The 21172-nt window shown below is 59.0% G+C and overlaps 8 protein-coding genes across 8 annotated transcripts; 4 read left to right on the top strand and 4 right to left on the bottom strand.

Annotated features, from left to right (window-relative positions):
• GUA1 (GMP synthase [glutamine-hydrolyzing]) lies at positions 1–1638 on the bottom strand (the record flags this gene model as incomplete). Its single annotated transcript, XM_069376179.1, has 1 exon — positions 1–1638. One exon carries the CDS (start codon positions 1636–1638, stop codon positions 1–3), a length of 1638 nt encoding a protein of 545 aa, XP_069226556.1.
• A 207-nt stretch (positions 1639–1845) lies between these two features.
• On the top strand, positions 1846–2915 carry WHR41_07576 (uncharacterized protein). Its single transcript, XM_069376180.1, has 2 exons — positions 1846–2007; positions 2082–2915. The coding sequence occupies exons 1-2, from the start codon at positions 1939–1941 to the stop codon at positions 2865–2867; spliced, it is 855 nt and encodes a 284-aa protein (XP_069226555.1). The 5' UTR covers positions 1846–1938; the 3' UTR covers positions 2868–2915.
• Positions 2916–3002: 87 nt separating this feature from the next.
• Positions 3003–4077, bottom strand: WHR41_07577 (uncharacterized protein). Its single transcript, XM_069376181.1, has 2 exons — positions 3698–4077; positions 3003–3609 (listed from the first exon to the last, which is right to left on the bottom strand). Exons 1-2 carry the CDS (start codon positions 4002–4004, stop codon positions 3188–3190), a joined length of 729 nt encoding a protein of 242 aa, XP_069226554.1. The 5' UTR covers positions 4005–4077; the 3' UTR covers positions 3003–3187.
• Positions 4078–4298: 221 nt separating this feature from the next.
• WHR41_07578 (uncharacterized protein) lies at positions 4299–5144 on the top strand (the record flags this gene model as incomplete). The annotated part of the gene is made up of 1 exon (XM_069376182.1): positions 4299–5144. The coding sequence occupies one exon, from the start codon at positions 4299–4301 to the stop codon at positions 5142–5144; it is 846 nt and encodes a 281-aa protein (XP_069226559.1).
• Positions 5145–5214: 70 nt separating this feature from the next.
• WHR41_07579 (uncharacterized protein) lies at positions 5215–8458 on the bottom strand. Its single transcript, XM_069376183.1, has 2 exons — positions 6444–8458; positions 5215–6394 (listed from the first exon to the last, which is right to left on the bottom strand). Exons 1-2 carry the CDS (start codon positions 8165–8167, stop codon positions 5653–5655), a joined length of 2466 nt encoding a protein of 821 aa, XP_069226558.1. The 5' UTR covers positions 8168–8458; the 3' UTR covers positions 5215–5652.
• A 595-nt stretch (positions 8459–9053) lies between these two features.
• On the top strand, positions 9054–10361 carry WHR41_07580 (uncharacterized protein; the record flags this gene model as incomplete). The annotated part of the gene is made up of 1 exon (XM_069376184.1): positions 9054–10361. One exon carries the CDS (start codon positions 9054–9056, stop codon positions 10359–10361), a length of 1308 nt encoding a protein of 435 aa, XP_069226596.1.
• A 2598-nt stretch (positions 10362–12959) lies between these two features.
• On the bottom strand, positions 12960–15343 carry WHR41_07581 (uncharacterized protein; the record flags this gene model as incomplete). The annotated part of the gene is made up of 3 exons (XM_069376185.1): positions 15019–15343; positions 14182–14894; positions 12960–14129 (listed from the first exon to the last, which is right to left on the bottom strand). The coding sequence occupies exons 1-3, from the start codon at positions 15020–15022 to the stop codon at positions 12960–12962; spliced, it is 1887 nt and encodes a 628-aa protein (XP_069226597.1). The 5' UTR covers positions 15023–15343.
• A 3163-nt stretch (positions 15344–18506) lies between these two features.
• WHR41_07582 (uncharacterized protein) lies at positions 18507–18905 on the top strand (the record flags this gene model as incomplete). Its single annotated transcript, XM_069376186.1, has 1 exon — positions 18507–18905. One exon carries the CDS (start codon positions 18507–18509, stop codon positions 18903–18905), a length of 399 nt encoding a protein of 132 aa, XP_069226594.1.
• Between the last annotated feature and the right edge of the window lie 2267 nt (positions 18906–21172).

The following is a 21172-nucleotide window of genomic DNA, read 5'->3' on the forward strand; positions in this document are numbered from 1 at the left end:
TTACTCAAACTCGATGGTCGCAGGCGGCTTACTGCTGACCTCGTAAACAACGCGCGCAACACCCTGAACCTCGTTGCCAATCCTGTTCACGACCCTCTTGAGCCACTCGCCATCGAAGACGAACGAGTCGGCGGTCATGAAGTCCGACGTCGAGACTGCCCTGAGCGCGATGATATAGCCGTGAAGCCTCTGGTCGCCGACAACACCAACAGCCTTGCCCTCCATCATCGCGGCGAAAGCCTGTGCAATCTGGCCGTAGAGACCGGCAGCGCGAATCTCCGAGATGAAGATCGCGTCAGCCTCCTGCACAATGCGGACCTTCTCAGGGGTGACAGCGCCGATAATGCGGATGGCGAGACCGGGGCCAGGGAAGGGGTGGCGCCAGACAAGGTCGTGAGGGATGCCGAGGTTGGTACCCATGGCGCGAACCTCGTCCTTGAAGAGCTCGCGCAGAGGCTCAATGAGCTTCAGGTGCATCTTCTCAGGCAGACCGCCGACGTTGTGGTGGGTCTTGATCGTGGCGCTGGGGCCCTTGAAAGAGATCGACTCGATAACGTCGGGGTAGAGGGTGCCCTGGAGGAACCACTCAATCTCGCCCGCCTGGGGGGTGTTGTGTGCAGCGGCGGTGAGCTCGTTGGCCTTCTCCTGGAAACAGTCGATGAAGGTGTTGCCAATGATCTTGCGCTTCTTTTCAGGGTCGGAGACACCATCGAGAAGACCGAGGAAACGCTGGCTCGCGTCCACAACGTGAAGCTGGATGCCCAGACCCTCAGTGAGCGTCTGGTGGACCTGCTTCGCCTCACCTCCGCGAAGGACACCGTTGTCAACCAAGACCGCATGGAAACGGTCGCCAATGGCCTCCTTCATCAGCTTGGCGGCGACGGTGGAGTCAACGCCACCACTGACCGCACCAATGACCTGACCCTTCTCGCCAACCAAAGCCCTGATCCTCGCGATCTCCTTGTCCACGAAAGCCTCCATAGTCCAATTCGCGCCAGCCTTGCAAATGTTGACCGCAAAGTTCTTGATCAGAATGGTGCCCTTGGGCGTGTGAGTCACCTCGGGGTGGAACTGAATGCCGTAGTACTGCTTCTCAGTGTGCGCAATGCCAGCGAAGGGAGCGTTGGCAGTCTTTGCGATCGTGACGAACTGCTCCGGGAGCTTGGACAGCTTGTCACCATGAGACATCCAGACCTCGAAGTCCTGACCAAGGCCCTTGAACAGCTCATCCACGTGCGGGGACATGGAGGTGTGCGGCTCCAGCTGAAGCTGAGCGCGTCCGTATTCCCTCTTCTCGCCGGCAGAGACATTCTGGCCGTGTGTCCAAGCAATCTCCTGCAGACCGTAGCAGATACCGAGAATGGGCACATCGAGATCGAAGACGGCGGGGTCGACGTGCGGGGCATCCGGGGCGTAGACGCTGTAAGGGCCACCGGAGAGGATAATACCCTTGGGCTTCCAGCTCAGCTCAGCAATCTTCTGAGTGCACGGCAGCATCTCAGAGTAGACATTGATCTCACGCAACCGGCGGGTGATCAAGTGGGTGTACTGGGAGCCGAAGTCGAGCACCAGGATGGTGTCGAAGAGGGTGTGAGGAGGCGGCGGTGCGCCGTCGACGTCGCCATTTGCGGAAGACATTGTGAAAGTAATTGATCAGAGCCCCAAGGAGCAGTCAGGTGTGAGGTCTACATCTCGCAAGAGCGCAAGGTCGGAAGCGGGCGTCAACAGCGTTTGGGAGGAAAGGCAAAGAGTCAGAAAATCTCTTATCGATAAGATCCTAGCGCGAATCTTAAAATCGCCCAGAAGGACTTGCGAAGGTCATATCAAGGGTCTCGGCAACATTTTGCAGACGAGTCTGAGAAATCGAAATATTTAACATCTTCAGCCCGGATCTGAAGAATACACTTAAAAAGCTCTCATACACATACTACCGCTAAAATGGGCAAGCGCAAGTCTACCGCCGAAGACAAGGCCGGCGAGATGGATATCGACGGCGAGAGCGACGATGTAAGTTATTAAGTCATTTCAAGAAATAAATAGAAATTGCCTCACATGCCCAAGAAACTGATTCAAGACTACAGAATGCATCCATCATCAATGTCGACTTCGAGTGGTTCTCGCCCAACGCCGACGTCGACTTCCACGGCCTCAAGAACCTCCTCAAGCAGCTCTTCGACGTCGACAACCAGCTCTTCGACCTCTCGGAACTCACAGATCTGATCCTGGAGCAGCCTGCGTTGGGCTCGACCGTCAAGACCGAAGGCGAAGAAAGCGACCCTTTCGCCTTCCTCACCGTGCTGAACATGCACGAGCACCGCGAGAAGCAAGTGATGAAGCAGCTCACCTCGTACCTGCTCTCCAAAGCCGCCGCAGAGCCCTCGCTCAACGCGCTGCAAAGCCTTCTCGCTCCTGAATCGAAAGCACAGGTCGGCCTCGTGCTTAGCGAGCGTTTCATCAACATGCCTCACCAGATTGTTCCCCCCCTCTACACGATGCTCCAAGAGGAGCTGGCCGAGGCGGTGAAGCAAAAGGAGCCGTACGAATTCACGCATTACCTTATCATCTCGAAATGCTACACGGAAGTGGCCTCGAAACTGGACGTCGAGGACAACCCGCCCTCGAAGAAGAACAAGGCCGGTGGCGCAAAAGCCGAGGTCTTCTACTTCCACCCCGAAGACGAGATGTGGCAAAAGCATGCGGCGGCACATGCGGGCTTTGACTACAATATGGTGGGTGCTGACGGCGCGAGCGATTCAAAGCGTGCGTTCCAGGAGCTCGGTATCAGGCCACAAGCGCATGCTATTCTGATTGAGGCTGGCAAGTTTGGCCAAGCCGTCAAGGCCGTGGAGGAGTATCTTAGCGGGTAGACAGTGTCGAAGCTCGGCATTAATGAAGACCTCACGATTCTTGAGTCAGTTCACGAACCAATGCCCTGGCTGCTTGCAGTAGCTCTCACGTCATCACTTCCAGCACAGCATGGGGATCACAGCAAGCCCAGTCGCTTTCTTTGAAAGAAACTTGACGATACAGGTACAGTTCAAGTTTATCAGAAACGCTAGTAAAAAGGTGTAACTGTACAATGCACCGTGCGCTCTGCCGTGGCAGAACTACAGCATTCCCTCTCATCCTCTAAATACCATCTCCACACACATCTTCCACCCTCATGTACAAAGAAAATCCCGCTCGCTTAACCGATAACCAGGCTGGTGTCCTCGGGGAAGTCGTACTCGGGAACCTCGAGGTTGAGCGGCGCAGGGCCCTTCCTGATGCGGCCGGAGATGTCGTAATGGCTACCGTGGCAGGGGCAGAACCAGCCACCGAAGTCACCGGCCTCACCGATGGGCACACAACCCAGGTGGGTGCACACACCCAGCATGATGAGCCACTCGGGCTTCTTGACGCGCTCGCTGTCGGCCTGGGGGTCGCGGAGGGACTCCCACTTGGTCTCGTCGGCCTCCTTGATCTCGTCGGCGGTACGGTGGCGGATGAAGACGGGCTTGCCGCGCCACTTGATGATGACGTTCTTGCCCTCTGGGATCGAGGCGAGGTCGACCTCGACCTTAGCCTGGGCGAGGACGTCGGCGGAAGCGGACATGTTGACCAGGAAGTCTGGGCGCTGTCAGTACCAAGATACCCCAACCTGCCATTCTGCGGCTCGCGCTTCCAGACGCGCAGCCTGATATCCATGTAGACCTACCCTGGACAGTGTTCTTCGCACCGAGCGCGCTCAGGCCACCGAAAGCGCCGACCATGAAGTATTGGAAGACCTTGTTGTTGGTCTCGCTGCCGGAGCGGTACTTCTTGAAGCTGGGAATGACAGTGGTGTCCTTCTTGCCGCTGGTGCCGCGAGTGAAAGGCGAGTTGAACTCGGCGTGGGAAGTCGAGGCATCGGCGCGGGTGCGCTTCTGCTGCTGGACACCGAGAGGCGCGGCGCGGACGGCGGGGAGAGTCTGGCGCGCCGCCTGGCGGCTGATGGCGGTAGAGAGGCGAGTAGGGACGGACATGGCGGAGGGCGGGCGTCAATGGGTGCTGTGTCGACGATGGCGGCGGGTTGCAAGGAGGTCGTTGATGGCTTGCTCTTTCTCGCCGTCCGGGCCCGGCCTTGGCGGCAGCTTCCTCAGCCAGGTCATGGAGACGCTGATTGGCTCGTGCCGCCACCCAACGACCGGCTTTAGGAACTTCAGTGATCATGACATTTATATATGAGTGAAAAACATCGTAGTGTCACAACGTGAGAAAAAACACCTAGGTATCCGAAGACCCCATCGTAGGAATTGAGTCAAGCAGAAATCATCACCATGCCTCCAGAAACGCGACAAACACAACAAACCCTTAGCGACGCATGGTCATCGCGACCGAAGCGACGCAGACTGAATCCAAACAGCGAAACATCAGCAGGTAGCGGTAATAGATCACACTCAACAACAGAAAAGGACCAGGCGGAAACAAGTCCGGCGTCAAAAAAGCGACGCTCGAACCCTCCAACTACTCCATCATCGTCATCAACAAATAGCATCCATAAATCGCAAACCACGACTCCAATAAACGCCTCAGAAACAAGAGATGAACTCAACACAAAAACCTCACAAACCCCCACCTCCATCCCCAACCCCAACCCACCTCACTTAAAAGTAACCCACCTCCACACCTCCCTCTTCGCCTCCCCACCCACAACCCTCCTCTGCCACGCCACCAACGCCCACGGAACCTGGGGCGCCGGCATCGCCGCGACATTCAAAACGACCTACCCGTCCGCCTTCGCAATCTACAAGTCCCACTGCGCATCGCACTCGCACGACCCAAGCCTCCTCCTCGGAACCGCGCTCCTCATCCCTCCGCAAACAACTTCCCGCAGCGCGACGGAGCGCAACGCGCGACACTGGATCGGGTGCCTGTTCACGAGCGTGGGGAAGGGGCGGCAGAAGGGGAGCAAGGAGAGTATTTTGGAAGCGACGGGGGACGCGGTGAGGGATTTGCTGGGGCAGGTTGCTGAGCTTGAGGGCGAGGAGGGCATTGGGGAGGTGCGGATGTGCAAGATTAATTCGGGGCTTTTTGGGGTGCCGTGGGAGGCGACGAGGGAGGTGTTGGAGGGAGTGGAGGTTGCGGAGGGGCAGGTGGGGGAGGTGGTCGTTTGTTCTTTGTGAGGTTGGTTGATGGAAGGGAAAGGGGGAGGACTGTGTTGTTCAACTGGGGCTTTGAGGAGGAACGAGGGAATGGAGATGAATCGTTATCATAAGGATCAGGATCAAAAGCAGAAGTTCAGAACTCGAAATGCCTAATGAGCTCAAATACCGCGCTGCTCCCACATCAGCAATCAAGTAACGTTGAACGGTACCACCATTTCTTCTATATCTTCAAGATCACAGTTTCTCGCGGTGGCTCGGAAGATAAACAGCATGAATGATCTCAATTAATTTTGATTGAATCGCTTTAACAAAACCAGCAAAGACAGTAAACACCCGACTTTCGAGAAGGCAAGATTCTCCAGCCAGAACCGCATTCGAAAGCCTCCGTTTCGTCGCGGTCACTGAAAATCCGTCGCGGGCCCGAGCAATGTTCATCAGGCCATCGCATTGCATGCATCGCACGCCTTCATCCTTGCGTTAGATCATATCCAACATCCAACGTCCACTCAGACGTATTCAGTTTCGTCTAACCGAGCAGCTCAACGTCGAGCCCGATAGCCCTCATGAACAGGTTGACGTCGCCCAGACGCTTCCTGTTCATGTCCTCTGGTAGACTCTTGCTGACAGCGACTGTCTCCATGACGCGCTCCTTGACACCGATGACGAGGCGCTGCTGCTGATCAGGCGAAGCACCAACGCCCATGGCGGCGAGGAACTGCCAGACGTAGACATCGTCTGCAGCAGCGACGCTCGTGTCGGTGGGGAAGATGTAGGGCAGCAGGGGCTCGACGGTGTCGAAAAGGCGCGAGTAGAGGTCCGTCCACTGGCCAATGTCCTCCTGCTGCTCGCTGGTGGGCTGCGGCGAGGAAGCGAGGGACTGCTTGACGAGCTCGGCGCGGGAAATGAGCATGGTGAGGATGGAGACGCCGGTCTTGGTGCGGACGGCAGCGAGGATGTTGACCCGGTCAAGGACGAGGCCGAGGAGGCCGATGATGATATTGAGGGGTGCTTCGTTGACGTAGCTGAAGAGAGGAGGCATGACGGCCTGGGCGAAGAGTTCGACCTCCTCTTTCACGCGAGGCGGAATAGGGGTGTTGTCCTGAGGCGGGTAGGCGTCGCGGACGACGTCGAGCACATCGAGGTGGATGATGACGAGGGTAAGCATGGTGAGACGTTGTTGCTCATCGAGATGACGGAAGACACGAGGAATCGCTTTCTTGCCCTTGCTGTGAGAGAGGATCTGAATGAAGGGGTGAGGAGCGCCGTTGCTGCGCCTTGTTAGCGGATGTTAAACGAATGTGATGCAACGCAACTTACTTTGGCTGGATGGGCTCCATGACCTTCAAGGCGGCCCAGAGTTGCTGGTTCAGCTCTGCCATCTCACTCCTCCATCTCATGTGGCCCTCAATGATTTCAGGCGGGCTGTCCTCGTTAGGCGGAGGTGGCAATCTCCGCTCGTGGTCTTCCGTTTGCATGAGAGTGCTGTAAACCTTCTCAATGCTCCTCAAAGTCTCCTTACGATCGGCAACTGAGACTGGCTTGCGAGGCTTGGAGTCGTTGTCTACACGCTTGATATTGAGCAAAGGTCTCGGCGTCTTGCTGTTAGAAAACGCGATCTTTCCCAGCGAGCCCTCCATGACGAGCGATTTGTTCTTCGGACGAGCCTTGGCGGCTTCAACAGCTCTTGCAACTTGTTGCTCCATGCGCTGGACATGGTTGTCGCCGCCTCTCGGGTGATGTCTGCTGCGGCCGTACCCGTAGCGGCTGCCAGTCTGGAAGAGGTATGTCTGAGCGAACTGGTTGAGAGGCTGACCGGGTCCGCTACGAGGTGGTCCCCGAATCTGAGCGTAGACCTGGTAGTAGAAGTCCTCAGCCAATTGGTCTTCGCTGCCAGGCTCATTGTCGATGCCACCAGTAGCCGTGAGCAACTGCTGGAGCTGAATGCGGGTGATGAAGTTCTTGTCTTGGGGAGTCATCAAGCCATTGTTCTTGCTGAGAAGGAAGATCTTGTGATTGCGCTTCGCCCGCTTAGCCTCTTCAGCAAGATAAGTCTCGCGGTCCTGAGAGCTCATCTGCATCATCTGTTGCGCTTGGGTAATTGGAGGGCCAGAGTAGGAGGAATCCCTCGCGTGTCCTGGACCACGAGGAGGTTGGACCGGAGGAGCACCCATTGGTCCTTGAGGAGGTTGCTGGAACCCCATAAGCTGAGGAGGTGTCGGTACCTGGAAGCCCTGTTGAACTTGCTGTTGACGAGGAGGCGAATGCTGTCTCTGCAGGATTTGGGGAGCGCGACCATTGTAATCAAATCCAGGCTGAGGCCCAGGCGAAGGACCTTGCGGCGGCGGTCTCTGGAAGCCAGGAGGACCGCGCTGCTGCTGTTGCTGGGGCTGCGGTGACAGGCCGGGCGGTGGGCCACTCACACCAAGCATAGCCCTCAAACCCTGGCTCTGCGACTCCATGTCTTGGACAGGCGGCGTAGCTTGAGCCTGAGGCTGAGACTGCATCATAGCCTCGACCTCCTCAAGAGTCATCATCTTGCGCGCAGCGCTGGGCGGCATCTGCTGCTGCTGAGGCGGCGGCTGGTATTGCTGCTGGGCTTGCGGAGTCGACTTCTTGGCCACGGAAGTACCCCAGATGGAGGCATCTGCTTCGAGTTTGGGAAGATAGTCCGGCTGCTTGTAGGCTTCGTAACCAGAGCGCTTCGGCTTCTGCTGTACAGCCTGCTGCATGGGCATGCGGGCATGGTGCAACGTTTGCTCCTCCAGCAGGGTGTCCCGAATCTTTGCGGTCTCGCCAGCGAAGTCGAAGTCCCTACCCGCCTGGCGGGTGACAGGCATGCCGGAGCCGAAGGTGTCATCGTTGAAGGTGTCGCCCTCCTCTTCCAGTTGGTCTCCAAGGCCGTCGTAGGTCTGATCGAAGTCGAGCGCGTCATCCGCGTCTGCGCTGCTGCCCAATCCTGCGAATGGATCGTGCTGCTCGAAAACACCGCGCGAACCCTTCTGGTCGCGCGGCAAGGTGGTCTCGAAGCCAAAGAAAGACATGGTTGGCGGTCGTGCCAAGCGGTGGTGGTGTAGATGGATGAGGCAGTAGGCGGGATTGATGGTGATACGCCGCCGCTTCTCAAATTCCCGGGAGCTTCGCGGCCAAAATGAGCGGCCGATGACGAGATGCAGCCAATGGGAGGGTTGGGAGTGCGATCAGATATTGGCGAGGCTAGAACGCCACAACAACGATCGTAACCAGCTTGTGCTACAGTGAGGAAGAGCAATCCGAGAAATGTAAGTGAAGTGCCAAGTTAGCGCCTGAGGTTGGCAGGATGGCTGCAGCAGACAGGCGCCGAAAGTCGAGTCCGCGGACAGCTGTGGTGAGCTCTTGCTGCAGTCACCTCAGGCTGCCAGGACTCAGGCTTCCCAGGCCTCAGGCTCTCAGGCGTTCAGCCCTCAGGCCTTCTCCAGCTCTAGCCCCGACTTCCGAGCAGACGGACCCCTTGCGCGCCTCGCCCGCGCGCCGCCAGCCAACGCCAGCCTGATCGGGCTACCTTACGGAGAGCCACGCCAGCCAGCCTGCGCCTGCTGTGAACACGAAGTCAGGGTTGCGCGGCTGCAATCTTACCACGCCATAGTCTGCTGCACCACCTCGTGTCTGGCACACTCCGCCCACCGCTGCCTCTTTCTCGTGCTTCTCGCCCACCTCACCTCTTCTATTTTCCCGTCGCTCGCTTGACCTGTTGCATCGTCCACGCCACCGCCGGCCCCCATTGCCGCCCCATCCCCACATCGTCAACACCATTCTGGCGCAAGGAAGCGGCTGACTGCCGGAGACACGCGAGCACCACGCCACGCAGGGGAGAGCGCATCCCGTGGCCCGAAAGCGCACCAGCGCAACACCAGGACCGCATCCGACCACGAGCACGAGGACGCCGCAAACATGGCCGGATCGACGCGCTACCTGCGCTACATCGTCTTCGCCTTCGTTGCCTTGATCGTCATCTTCTTCATCTCCTCCTCGTCACAACAGGTCCCCGATTATGAGACGGCAAAAAATATGTTCAAGGGCCAGGGCTGGGCCCATACTTCACCTGACACCCCGGCCGCTGGCGGTGCGGGAGAGAAGGAACCAGCAGCGGCAGCACCGCCTCCTGCCAAAGAACCAGTCCCGGCTGAAGACATTGCGAAGACACCGCAGGGTACAACGGAAACTGGCACTACGCCCAATCCTTATGCCAACTCGCAGCCTAAGCTCTCCGGTCAAGCGCCGGGTGAGCGCATGAACGCAACATTTGTGACTCTCGCCCGTAACAGTGACGTGTGGGAGATCGCACGTTCCATCCGCCAGGTTGAGGATCGCTTCAACCACAACTACGGCTACGACTGGGTCTTCTTGAACGACGCCGACTTTGACGACACTTTCAAGAAGGTCACATCTGCATTGACGTCCGGAAACACGAAATATGGCAAGATCGACAAGGAACACTGGGGCTTCCCGGATTTCATCGACCAGGAGCGTGCTCGTAAGGTTCGCGAGGACATGCACGAGCGTAAGATTATCTACGGCGACTCCGTCTCATACCGCCACATGTGCCGCTACGAGTCAGGCTTCTTCTTCCGCCACCCGCTCCTCCTCGACTACGAGTGGTATTGGCGCGTGGAGCCCTCGATCGAGCTCTTCTGTGACATTGCCTACGACCCCTTCAAGTTCATGAAGGAGCACAAGAAGAAGTACTCCTTCGTGCTCTCCCTCTACGAATACGTCGAGACGATTCCCACGCTCTGGGACAGCGTCAAGGGCTTCATGAAGGCCCACCCGGAGCACATCGTCGAGGGTAACAGCATGGCCTTCCTCAGCGACGACGGCGGCGAGACGTACAACCACTGCCACTTCTGGTCGAACTTCGAGATCGGCAACCTGGACTGGCTGCGCAGCCCGGCGTACATCGACTACTTCAACCACCTGGACCGCGATGGCGGCTTCTTCTACGAGCGCTGGGGCGACGCGCCCGTGCACTCGATCGCGGCGGGGCTCATGCTCAAGAAAGACGAGATCCACTTCTTCAACGACATCGCCTACTACCACGTGCCCTTCACGCACTGCCCGACGGGCGAGCAGACGCGCCTCGACCTGAAGTGCCACTGCAACCCGAAGGACAACTTTGACTGGAACGGGTACAGCTGCACGGCGCGCTTCTTCGAGACCAACGGTATGCAGAAGCCCGCCGGCTATGAGAAGGAGCAGTGACTGGCGGGTCGCCGCGCCATTCCCATGAAATGGTCTGAAGCCGTCGCGCTGGCGTTCCTGGCGCTCGCTTCGCTCGTGGGCTGTGCGCTGGGCGCGAGGCCTTGCGCGAAGTTCTGGGTGCGGTTTGCGGCACGGAAGAATGCGAGGTTCGCGTAGACGCATTTTTTTTTGGGGGGGTTTTGGGGTATCTTTTGATTTTACTGTTGGTCATGTGTACGCCGGCGTTTTTCTTTGCACAGGGACGGATGTTCGGAATCCCTCTTTCTTACTAAGGAGAGAGGGAGAGAGAGTAAGAGCGTGTGTTCCATGTCCGGAAATCTATGCTATGCTTTTTCTGTAGGATTAGCAAAAAAACATCGAGGCGTTTCCCGTTCCAGACGCATGGCTTCCTCTCGCTTTTGCCTCACTTCGCGAACCCCTATTGCCTTACTGACAACCTATCAGACCAACACTTCAGCGGACTCCGGCATTGCACCCTCTACCCAGGAATGAAACCGCCCACCACGTCAAAGCAACCACTAACCCCTTGTAATCACACGCACGCCCCGACCAAATGAAAAAACCACCACGCGACCGACCGTCGTCAACCCTTTGTCCAACCTCACCCTCATCTCACACTCCATCATCTCTCTCTCCACGGGAAGCTCTCCAGAGCCAATCCGCCATCCTCGCCTCCTCAAGCCAACAGCCCATCAAAGCCACTGATCCATCGAAAAGAGACAATCGATCAAGTCAATTCATACACCAAGACCCCAACGAGTCGCCGACAAAGAACCAGCTCGTCGAAGCAAGCGACGCCGACAGCGAGCGTTTAATCGATTCGGCATTTTTCGATTGATTGATTGATTGAAGAATTGGTTGATCCATGGGCCGATTGCTCCTTGACGAGTGCTGAGCCTAACGGCTCTCGGATGGGGCTTGGAATTGGATCGCAAGGACGGCGGTCGAACGTCGGCGTCTGGCTTCTGAGTCAAATCGGTTGATTGTACCCGGACTGCAGCTGCACAAGGCACGTTCGTGGGATAAGATTCGCTGTACAATGTTCCTGTCGTCGGGGATAGATTCAGGTTGTTGACGGGAATCGGACGGATCGATCGGATTCTTGGTCTAGTTCTCTGCGCTGCGATGGATGGGAGGTGAATCGCTCGAAAGGAACGGGTTCGTGTGCTCGGTCGTTCGATCATTCGTTCGTTCGTAGGCTCGATTGATCAAGACGAAGCCGGATGGGATTCGACAGATTGGACGCCGTGTGGTAATCGATCAATTTAGCGGGAAGGTTCAACCGAGCCTGTAACCTCATAACGTTCGATTCAGACCTCTCGACGCACGACAAAAACATCGCCAACAGAGAGAAAAGGGGCGAGGACGAAATCAAGCGCCCAGATCGTCCGGACGCGTATTTTCCTGTCCGATGCATTCAACGCATTACTGCCGACGATAAGCACACCAAAGACGTCAAAACGAAGCCGACATCTCTGCCAGACATCAATCGCCCGAATGATTGACAAGAAAAAAAGAAACGAAAATGCGCCGGCTTAGAGAACACGTCTAACGTCCAATCGATGTGGTATCTCAACTTTTCCCCTGTAATAATCCTACAATGCAAGTCCCATGCTGTTCCCAACCACCTACCAACTGTCCAATCCCTCCTTCCAATGCAGCGGCAATCCCACCATACATCATCGTCTGTCTCAATGCATCTTCCCAAACAAATCCACCCATCCGTCTCTCCTCCATCTCTCGCTCGGCCCGCACCGCGGACCGAACTGATCGCCAAAACCACAACCAACCCCTTCCAACCCCCAAGAAAAAAACCCACCCACTCCAAACCTCACCCTCGTAACCCCCCTCGTATCGCATCCAGATCCCCCAACCCCCCTCGTATCGCATCCAGATCCCCCAACCCCCCTCCACGCATCCAAATCCAAGCTAGGAACCGATTCCCCCCCCAAAGCTCCACACCAGCCAACGGTCCGCCCTTTGGCGCGCCCGCGGAGAAAGCCGCCGCCGCCGGCCGACTCCACACCCACCCACGTCCGCATCCGCGCTCGCGCCCGCCGCCGCCTTTCTCCTCCTTCCTATTCCATGACTTGCCATCATTGACAGCCAGGAAGGAAGTGGAACCCGGGCTCGCTACTATACGGCCGAAGTGTGAAGGTCGGGGGTTCGGAAGCTGGGTGCCGAACGGCGCAAAGGATGGATGGGTGCCGAGGTTGTTGGGCTAGGCTGGGGCGGTGCGGTGCGGTGCGGTGGGAGTGCGGTGGCTTTGTTTGGGGGGTCGCCCGGCCCTCGGTGGGCGGACCGGTGATGGTATGGGATGATTCGAATTTTTTTCCTTTTCGGGTTCGGGTGGTTGTGCGAGGGCGGGCGGATTTGCGCGGGTCGGGTTGGTCGGGTTGGTCGGGTTTGGTCGCTAGGGAAGGCGAGGCGGTGGGCGGGGGAAAATTGATCCGGCTGAGCGGACGCGTGGGAGTCGTCTTTGGGAACCAGATCCAGACGCAGATGAAGATGAAGATGGGTTGCCGGCGTAGAAAACCCACGTCCACGCACGCGCGCGATAGTCAACCAGTGATATGCTCAATCACACACCCTTCCAAATCAAGTCGAATTGCCCGCCTCCTCCTCGGCGGCCAACGCTGCGCGGGCCCTCGCGCCGCCCCTCTTCCTCAGCTCGCCGGTGACGCCCCTCAGACACTCCGGCACCTCGCGGCCGGTCTTGAGGTACCAGAGCTTCAAGTTGCGCGCCTTGTCCTTCAGCTGCACTTGGTTCCTGTCCTTGAGGACTTCGCTGACGGAGCCGCCGCGGCCGTAGAGCGCGAGGATCTGGGACCAGTGCGGGCCGTTGACGCGGCCGAGGCCGGCGAGCAGGGCGTCCTCTTCAGGTTTGGTCCAGGGTTGGCGGGTGGTGGTTGTCGAGGGGGAGGAGGTGGAGGTGGCCGTCTGGGCGGATTTGGAAGCGGGGAGGGAGGGTTGGCGGGTGGAGACTGCGGAGCCGGGGGGTGTTGTCTGGTGGGGAGGATGCGAGGAGAGGATGGCGAGGGATTCGGGGGTGGGCTGGCTTTTGCGGTCGTGGGGAGGGAGGGAGCCGGCGAAGACTTGCTGGTGGGCGCGCGTCGGGGTGCTGATGATGCTGTCGACGTTTTTGCTGACGCTCGAGGAGAACTCGCGCAGGAAGTCGAGCCATTGGTATTTCTTGGGGAGTTGGGAGAAGGCGTCGCGGGAGGAGGGGTCGACGAGGAGGTAGGAGCGGCGGGAGCGGCAGCGGTCGATGAAGTCTTGTTCGGAGGGAGAGAGGCTGGGGGCGTCGGGGTGGCGGGTGAGGATCTGGGAGTCGAGGTCGTGAGGAAAGAGATCGTTAAGCATGCGCTCTGGTGCGGCGTCGCTGTTCATCAAAGCTGAGATGTAAGCCTGCGTTTTCAGTTCCAGGAAAATGGCGCCCTGCCACTTCAGTAAGCGGTGGCCCAGAGGGACAAAAGTCTCCAGAAAGTATTCGTTGAGGTGGAAAAAAGATACGTCGTGAGCGCCAAGGATCGATGAAATGAAAGTGGCGATGTTTGCCTTTCGAATGATTTCCTGTTGCGTCGGCTGAAACATTTGGATCGCAATGGCATCGATGAATGGCAAATCTCGACTGTACACTTTTCGTGTTTGGTCGAAGAGGTTCTTGAGGGTAATGTAAGCTTGGCTGTCTTCGTCGTTGGAATTTCGCATCAGGTCCTGTATTTGTTGGAAAGAGTATTTCGCGATCGTTACGATGAGTTGGGTCGCCTGAATATCGTCAGTGCACTGTCGACAAATCAGCAGGATCGATCGAACATACCAGACTATCGAGTATTGGAAGACTCTGCATCTTGAGATGCATACTGGCGTCTTCGAAATACATGTTAGATGGGCTTTTCCGCGCCCGCTGCTGCTGGTGTTGCTGCTGCGAATGGACGCCTTGTCCCACACCGAACGATCCCGCGTCAAAATCCTGGAGCGTGGTGGCGTAGGATGACGACGCTCCGCCGTCGTAGCCATGAGGAGATTCCATCGGAACCTGCGACGGTTGCAAGAAAGGCATCGCACTCGCGTGGTGAGAAGCTAGGATGGGTGGCGTCGAGACGGCTTGGCTGACCTGCTGCTGCTGCTGTGGCGGCCATGGTGAGTTGTACACGGCGGGATCTGTCTGACCGTAGAAGTAGGACTGCTGCTGGTGCTGCATCGAGCGAGGGTCCTGGTACGGGGACGCAAAGGATTGCGGGGTGCTGGTGTAGTGCTGGTTCCATTGTGCGTGCTGAGAGCCGGGCGTGCCTGGGTAGGGCGCGGAGGATGGATTGTTGGACGGAGGCTGTCGCGTAACATAGTGGCCGGTCACCCCGTCCGAGTAGGAAGGAAGCTGGTGTTGCTGCGGCGAGTAGGGCAACTGCTGCAGTTGGCCGTAGGCGCTAGGCGTGGAGGCGAAGGGCTGGGTGATTCTTCGCCTCTTGCTGCTGCCGGTGGCGGGATCGTGGTCGGGCGGCGGCTGACCTGGCATGGCATAGTTTGGCAGAGCTGCTCCAAGTCACATCGTCAGCGAGGGCGACCCTGAGGGCAGAGGTGCAGCGGTGCAGTGTACAATGCTGCAGCCCTAAAGAGGGCGGGAGGTGGGAGAGAGAGTGTAGCTCAGCAAACTCACCCATCGCGGGCTGCGCATCCAACCCTAACAGCAGCCCTCGCGCTTCGCTCGCGCTCGATCACGACGGCCAACACCTGCGCCTCGGGAAGCGGTCACGGCGGTGTTGCCCAGCGCGGGCTGCAGCTGACGCTCCGTTCCGAGCCCCGAGCGTCGATGCGATCGCGTGCGAGGCGGACGGCGGGCGCAGGCGGAGATGGGCAGCGCTGCTGGTGTGATGCTCAGCAGACTCGGTACTGTAGGCAAGGTACGGTGGGCGGTGGTGTTGGGGCTCGGACGACGCTGGACGGGAGGGCAGACGGAGGCACACCTGAGCACTGAGGGTCTCGAGAGGGTGTGAGGCGCTCGCGAGCCTGGCGCGGCAGCAGGCCCAGGGCATAACTACTAACTACTTGCCTCGCACCCGAGGCGCAGCGCCTCTGTCACGACCGGGTGGAAACTAGCCTCGCACGTCTGCTCCTCATTCAATCCCCCCCAGAGGATCTGCCAGCAGCGGCACACGCCGCCGCAGTCGGCGCCGCGCGTTCCTGGCATTGGGCGGTAGCATCGACCTGGCTGCCGCCTGCACCACTCCGCACCGCGCACCGAGAAGACCCCGTGCTCGCGTGGTCGAAAGCGTAAATGACAGCCATGTAACGTGTGCGGCGGCGTGGGCGGCGGGCGCGCGGACCGCCGAGTCGCCATCCTGCAGCAGATCTGCGCGATTGATAAGATCTAGGGCTGGCGGGACGTGTGGCCCATGTCGCCCATGCGTGCGTGCGCCGTGCGTGCGTGCCATGCTGTGCTAACGGGGCGTAGTGGACGCGGGCCCTGACAACCGCGCGCGGTCGCCAGCCTGCCAGCGCGCCCGCCAGCTGCGCCTCCAGACGGGTGACGGGTGGGTGGGTGGGTGGGCGGCCGTTGGGCGCGGGCGCAGGTGTCATGTCGCGGCGGGCGGCGGCGGCGGCGCGACAGCAGAAGTGGGTATTGTTTCTTACTGCTGCTGCTGCACCGAGGCAACGCGACACCTTGGACGGCGGCGCAGGGCAGGCGAAAAAGTTTTGCGTCAAGTGCCGGCGCTAACATGCTTTCTGGAAGCGAAGTTGCGCAAGACGGATGCGGCGTCGAACCCACCGCGGTCGCCTGCGGACGGCGGTGCAGGAACGCAGTACTAGAGTGCACCAGTACTAAAGTGGCACGAGTGGGTGCTGCATCCGCCGCCTGCCGGAGGCATAAGGTATTATCGTTGATGCATGCAGCTCTGCCTCTGCGGTACAGCAGAGCTTCAGCAGTACCTTGAATCAGCATGCATGCATGCATGTCCATACCGTCAGGCGCTGTAGCGACGCATACGGCGTGGCGTGCGCCCGCGAAACATGCCGCCACCGCCTCGGACGAATGTCCCCTCGAGTCGCAATGGTGCAGCAGGCCGTTCGTCCGTCCCGCGCGACACGTGCATGGCTGCAGCGTGTGACGGCAGCGAGGTGGGAGTCGCCTCGGTCGCCTACGTTGCTCGAGTGCAGTGCGGTAGCGCGCCCTTAGCCTCGCGCACGAGCAGCCGGCCGGCCTGTTCCCATCACGCCTGCTCCCTGCCCGTCCGCCACGCAGGGCGCGACGGCGTGCAGGAGTCCGCGCCCCGCGCGGAACGCCTTCCGCGCCTGTCTGCCCAGATCCTTCGTGATCGTCGTTGCCGATAGGCGAGACCTTCCTTTTCGGGCTGTAGCACGCGCCTGCGGAGATCCTCGACGCGCTGGCTCCTCCACCGCCAGCGCCCTCATTTGCTGCACCGCACCTCCATCCAGGGCATCACCGCTGCCTCGAGCCTTGCAGATCCACAGCCCAAGCTGCCCGTCTGCCTCACCAACAACGTCTCGATCTGGCGTCGCAAGGCCTCAACGTGCCTGCGAGTCGCTCCCTCCTCGTAGTCCTTCCCTAGCGCACACCAGGACGTGCCCTCTCCTTGGGAGCCGCCTCAACATCTGCAGCAGTCGTCACGGAGCGCCCGACGGAGAAACCAAACCCTCGTCGTCCCGTCTCCTGCTTCACCATCGAATCTCCCAAATCCTCCGCCCCGTCACAGGCGCGGCAGGGTTGACACCAGCGTGATGCAAGCCTCCATGGCCCGGCACGCCATGCCACGCGAATGCAGAGCGGAACAGTTCCTACCCGTCCGAGCCCTACATTCTACCCACATGGCGCCGGCTCCAACCTGGCACATACCGCGTGTGCTGCACTCCACGCATGACACGCTGCGAATTTCCCGGAAGTTGCCCTACCCACTTTCTTGCGTGATGGGTGAACACACCGGACCGGATACGGCGTTGCATTTCTCGGAATTCGGATCGTCACCCAGCCGGTACATCCCGCAACCACCTCACGGCTCCCACATGCGAACGCTGCAAAATAATGCGGAGCTACTGTCGCAGATTTGAGCGGACAAATTCCGCAAGCTCAAAGCGCCCAGCTCTTCAGGGCGGTCATAGCCCAAACCATCTTCACACCGCTCAGGCGTAGCTTGAAACCCATCTGTTCCTTGGTGCACGCTAGCGCGCGGCCGCATCCTCCACCCGCACGCATCCGCACGACAACCTTCAGCACTTTGACCACAACTGCTCAATTACCAGACGATCACCGACGCCCGCCCGCTACTCAACCACTAAGCACATTTCTACGCCGCCGTTGCAAAATATCCCGAGGGATCTGGTCTCCTCGGTGGATTTTGTTTGAGATGCCGAGTCGTCGATCTCGGACCTTCTTCGCAATGCGTCTAGTTGCTTCTGGACATGGGTCGATGCATGCTGAAGATCTCACTAGTTCGGAGGCGTCCATTCTTGCCCTCACTCACGCCTCGTTCTCCTCGTTCGCATCGTTCTGCTCGTTCCTTATGCAACATGATGTGGACTAGACTTCGGCACCTGCAAGGGCTTGCACGCATCCTTGATTACCTGCAAAGCATACTTCGACCTCACTGTTTCACGGCTTTCTATTCTGAGGACTCGTGGGACGAAGTTCCTCCGCTCCCCCGATCGCCCACGATGAGGGAACATTCTTTGCGGCCAGGACAAACTGATATCACCGGCCACGAGGTGTATCCGAAAGTGCGGCAAGCTTTCGGGATGCATCACCGTCCGTGTACCCATTCGCGATAGTCATGAGTCGTCACCCTGCCGAGCCTTACTCATATGGTCCTAATGCGTCGTGGAGATCTCGGAGCTCTCTGCGCCGTAGCCCTAACATCCCCTTAGTCAGGCACACGGCTCCATCGTGCAACAAATAGCAGGAGCGTGAACGACGGCAGAACCGGCGCGTACGCTTAACCCTTGTGGGGTGGAAACATCTCACGGACGCGATCTGGGATCCATCAGTTGTTTCTAGAGCTCCTCCCAAGCCAACGCTAGAGAGGCACGACGTCCAACGACTGGCCGTGTCTGCTCTGAGGGAGCTCCTCCCACTCACCCGCCCGTCCCGTAGCCCATGCTTCGCCACGCTCGCGCCCAGAAACAGGATCTAGGATGATTCCCCGAAGTCCTGCAGCTCGGTCTCAATTCACACGACCGCTTCGAGCTCCCTACAGTAGAAGGTGCGCGCGCGCGTCAGACCACCTAGCGGCAGGTGCCGCCGCGCCTCCTGCAACGCGGCTTGATACCGCAGATGGGGGCGAGGGCGAGGGCGACGTCGCAGATGATTACAGGCCCGCCGTGCTCTCAAGCCCCTGCAACCTTACTTTAGTGACGCAGCTTGCTCGCGTCTGCTCGCTTGCAGCCCGACCACTTCGCGACTGGAGCGAGCCGCGACTGGGGTTGTGGACGTTCTACCGCCTACCTCAGGGCCCACCATCGAAGATCGCGCGCGTCCAGACCTGCATGGCGTGGCGCTCCACTCGCGCTGCGGACGGGCAGCATCGCATCTGAGGGCTCCGCGTGATGATTACTCAACATGCTGTGCTGTGCTGTGCCCTGCCCTGCAACCTGCCCTCGTCTGGCAATCTTGGCCGATTGGGGCAGACGACACGACTGCGTTGCCCTCGCGTAGCACAGATGATTGCTGTTGTGTTCGAGTCGCGAGCCCGAGCCCGACACCGACACCGCTGCTTCGCTCGCGTAGGCGTGTTGAAACGGTCGAGATCACGTCGGTTCGAGCGAGGTCATGGTAGTCCAGCTTGAGCGAGGAGCTCGCCTCGCGCTTTCCCTTCCAGTCGTGTAGTGCAGTCCGGGAAGTCCATGATTCGGACCTCATCTCGTCTCATCTCGTCTCGTCTAGGGGACGACAGAGCCAGGCAGCCATCCCAGTTCCGCCGGGGGGCGGAAAACCAATCTCCAAAGACGAAACAACTCACTTCTCATAATTGCCCCAAAAGGACACACGGAAGAACATGATCCTACGTCTCTTATATACCCTCTCTCACAGGTACAGCCCTCTCACCTCATTGAGGGCACGACGCAGCCCTTCCATAAACCGCGTCTGCCCTCAGTACACCTCCTTCTCCCAGCGCTCTCACCGCGAGGATCAGCATTAGGGCTGCTGCGCACGCCAGCGAGCCCTCGATAGAGCCCGGGCGGAGGGCAGAGGGCAGAGACAGATGTCTTACCTTGAATTTCCAATGAGCCCCTGAGCCGCTCACTAGACCTCAACTGCAGGTCCGCAGCTGCGCCCAGCGAGCGGACGTAGGGTTTGTCTGCAGAGTTTGGGACGGGGACGCCGCGCGGGAGGAAGGGAAGAGAAGGGAAGGTGGGAGGAGCTCGCTCTGCGCCCTCCCTCTGTCGCGTCGTGCAGGACCCGTGCCGTACCACTGTCCTGTACTGTGCACATATAGCGATGCGTGCGTACATAACTTAGCCCCGTGGCTTTGCTTCGCTACGGACGGCTTTTGCTACGGCCCTGCTTCTCGCTCTTTCCACACGAACAAAAGCACGCCCGCGGCTCGGTGACGGTGAGTTTTTCCGCTTTTCCGCTCGCTGCCGCCATCGACCGATTCGAGCTGGCAGTCCGTGATCACGAAGCTGCGGACGTAGGGTACGGTCGCTACGGTGCTTCCGATGTCGGGTTGCTCGAGCGAGCCTTGGTCGGACGTAGGGCCGGGTGCTTGGAGCTGCGAGCTGGGACAAGAAGGGGACGTGGTGCTGGATTGGGGAGGGAGGGCGGTGAGAGGTGAGAGGGTTGGGATGTTGTGTGCTGGGGGCTTGGGGACGGATGGATGCGCGGATGGACACGAGTGTGCCTGTACCAGTGCCGTTCGCCCGGCAGCTCACCTTCCTCGCAGGCCCAGTTCCGCTGAGTGAAGAGTAGGTTGATTGATTGCAGGCCGATGCGCAACTGTCATTTTGCTTTCGTCCATTGGAGAGTACGGACACGCTCTTGCACAGCACGTACGCGCCGGCCTGCCTTTCCCTCCTCCCTCGACCGCCGCCCGACTCGGACTCGGGGCTGAGTTGATTCTGCAGAATCAGAACGCGTCCTCCCTCGAAGACCTGGACTTCTCATCTGATGTTCAAACGAACATGATCCCTCCTCTTGCTTCGCTCACCCCGTCGAGGCTTCGTGCAGCGTTGTGTGCTGTACGTGGTCGGCCAGGATCCGTGAGAGGACTGACTCCGTCGAAGGCTCGAAAGACAAGACCGCCCGCGCCTGCCAAACCCATTCGACTTCCGTCGGACAAGCCTCAGCTAGACTATCCGACGCATGAGGAACGGAAGCAACGCGCAAGCGTTTGGAAAAGAGAGCGCCGACAATGGCAGAAAGACGCTTCTGAGCAACGTTTATCCGTGCCCCCGGCTCTCCTGGCTCCTCGCTCAGCTTGCACTTCCGGATTTGCAAGCTCGGTAACGCCATAAGAGGGGAAGTCTTCGAAGTGGATTAGATTTATGAAACGAGATCTGGGATGAGACGGTGGGTCGGACAACTATATCGAGGGTTCGGCTTCGCTGAAGGACCTTCCAGGTCTTTCCAGTGACGACGCACGATCGTGTCGTGGGACGTCGTCATTCATTCAAGGTCTGGCGTGAGGCATGGAGATTGAGCAAAACGGTAGGTCCGTTGGTCGTAATTCATACCAACTTCGTTAGGTTAGAAGGATGCTGTGCTGGTAGGATGGAACGCTGCCACAAGCGCGTAAGCCCTTTCTCGTTGCACGTGTACTGCAATCAGCGGTAGGTGTTTTCCGGCTTCGAGTCTACTAACT

Source organism: Cladosporium halotolerans, assembly GCF_011745625.1.
Source record: "Cladosporium halotolerans strain TM138-S3 chromosome Unknown Sca35, whole genome shotgun sequence".
Classification (NCBI taxonomy): domain Eukaryota; kingdom Fungi; phylum Ascomycota; class Dothideomycetes; order Cladosporiales; family Cladosporiaceae; genus Cladosporium; species Cladosporium halotolerans.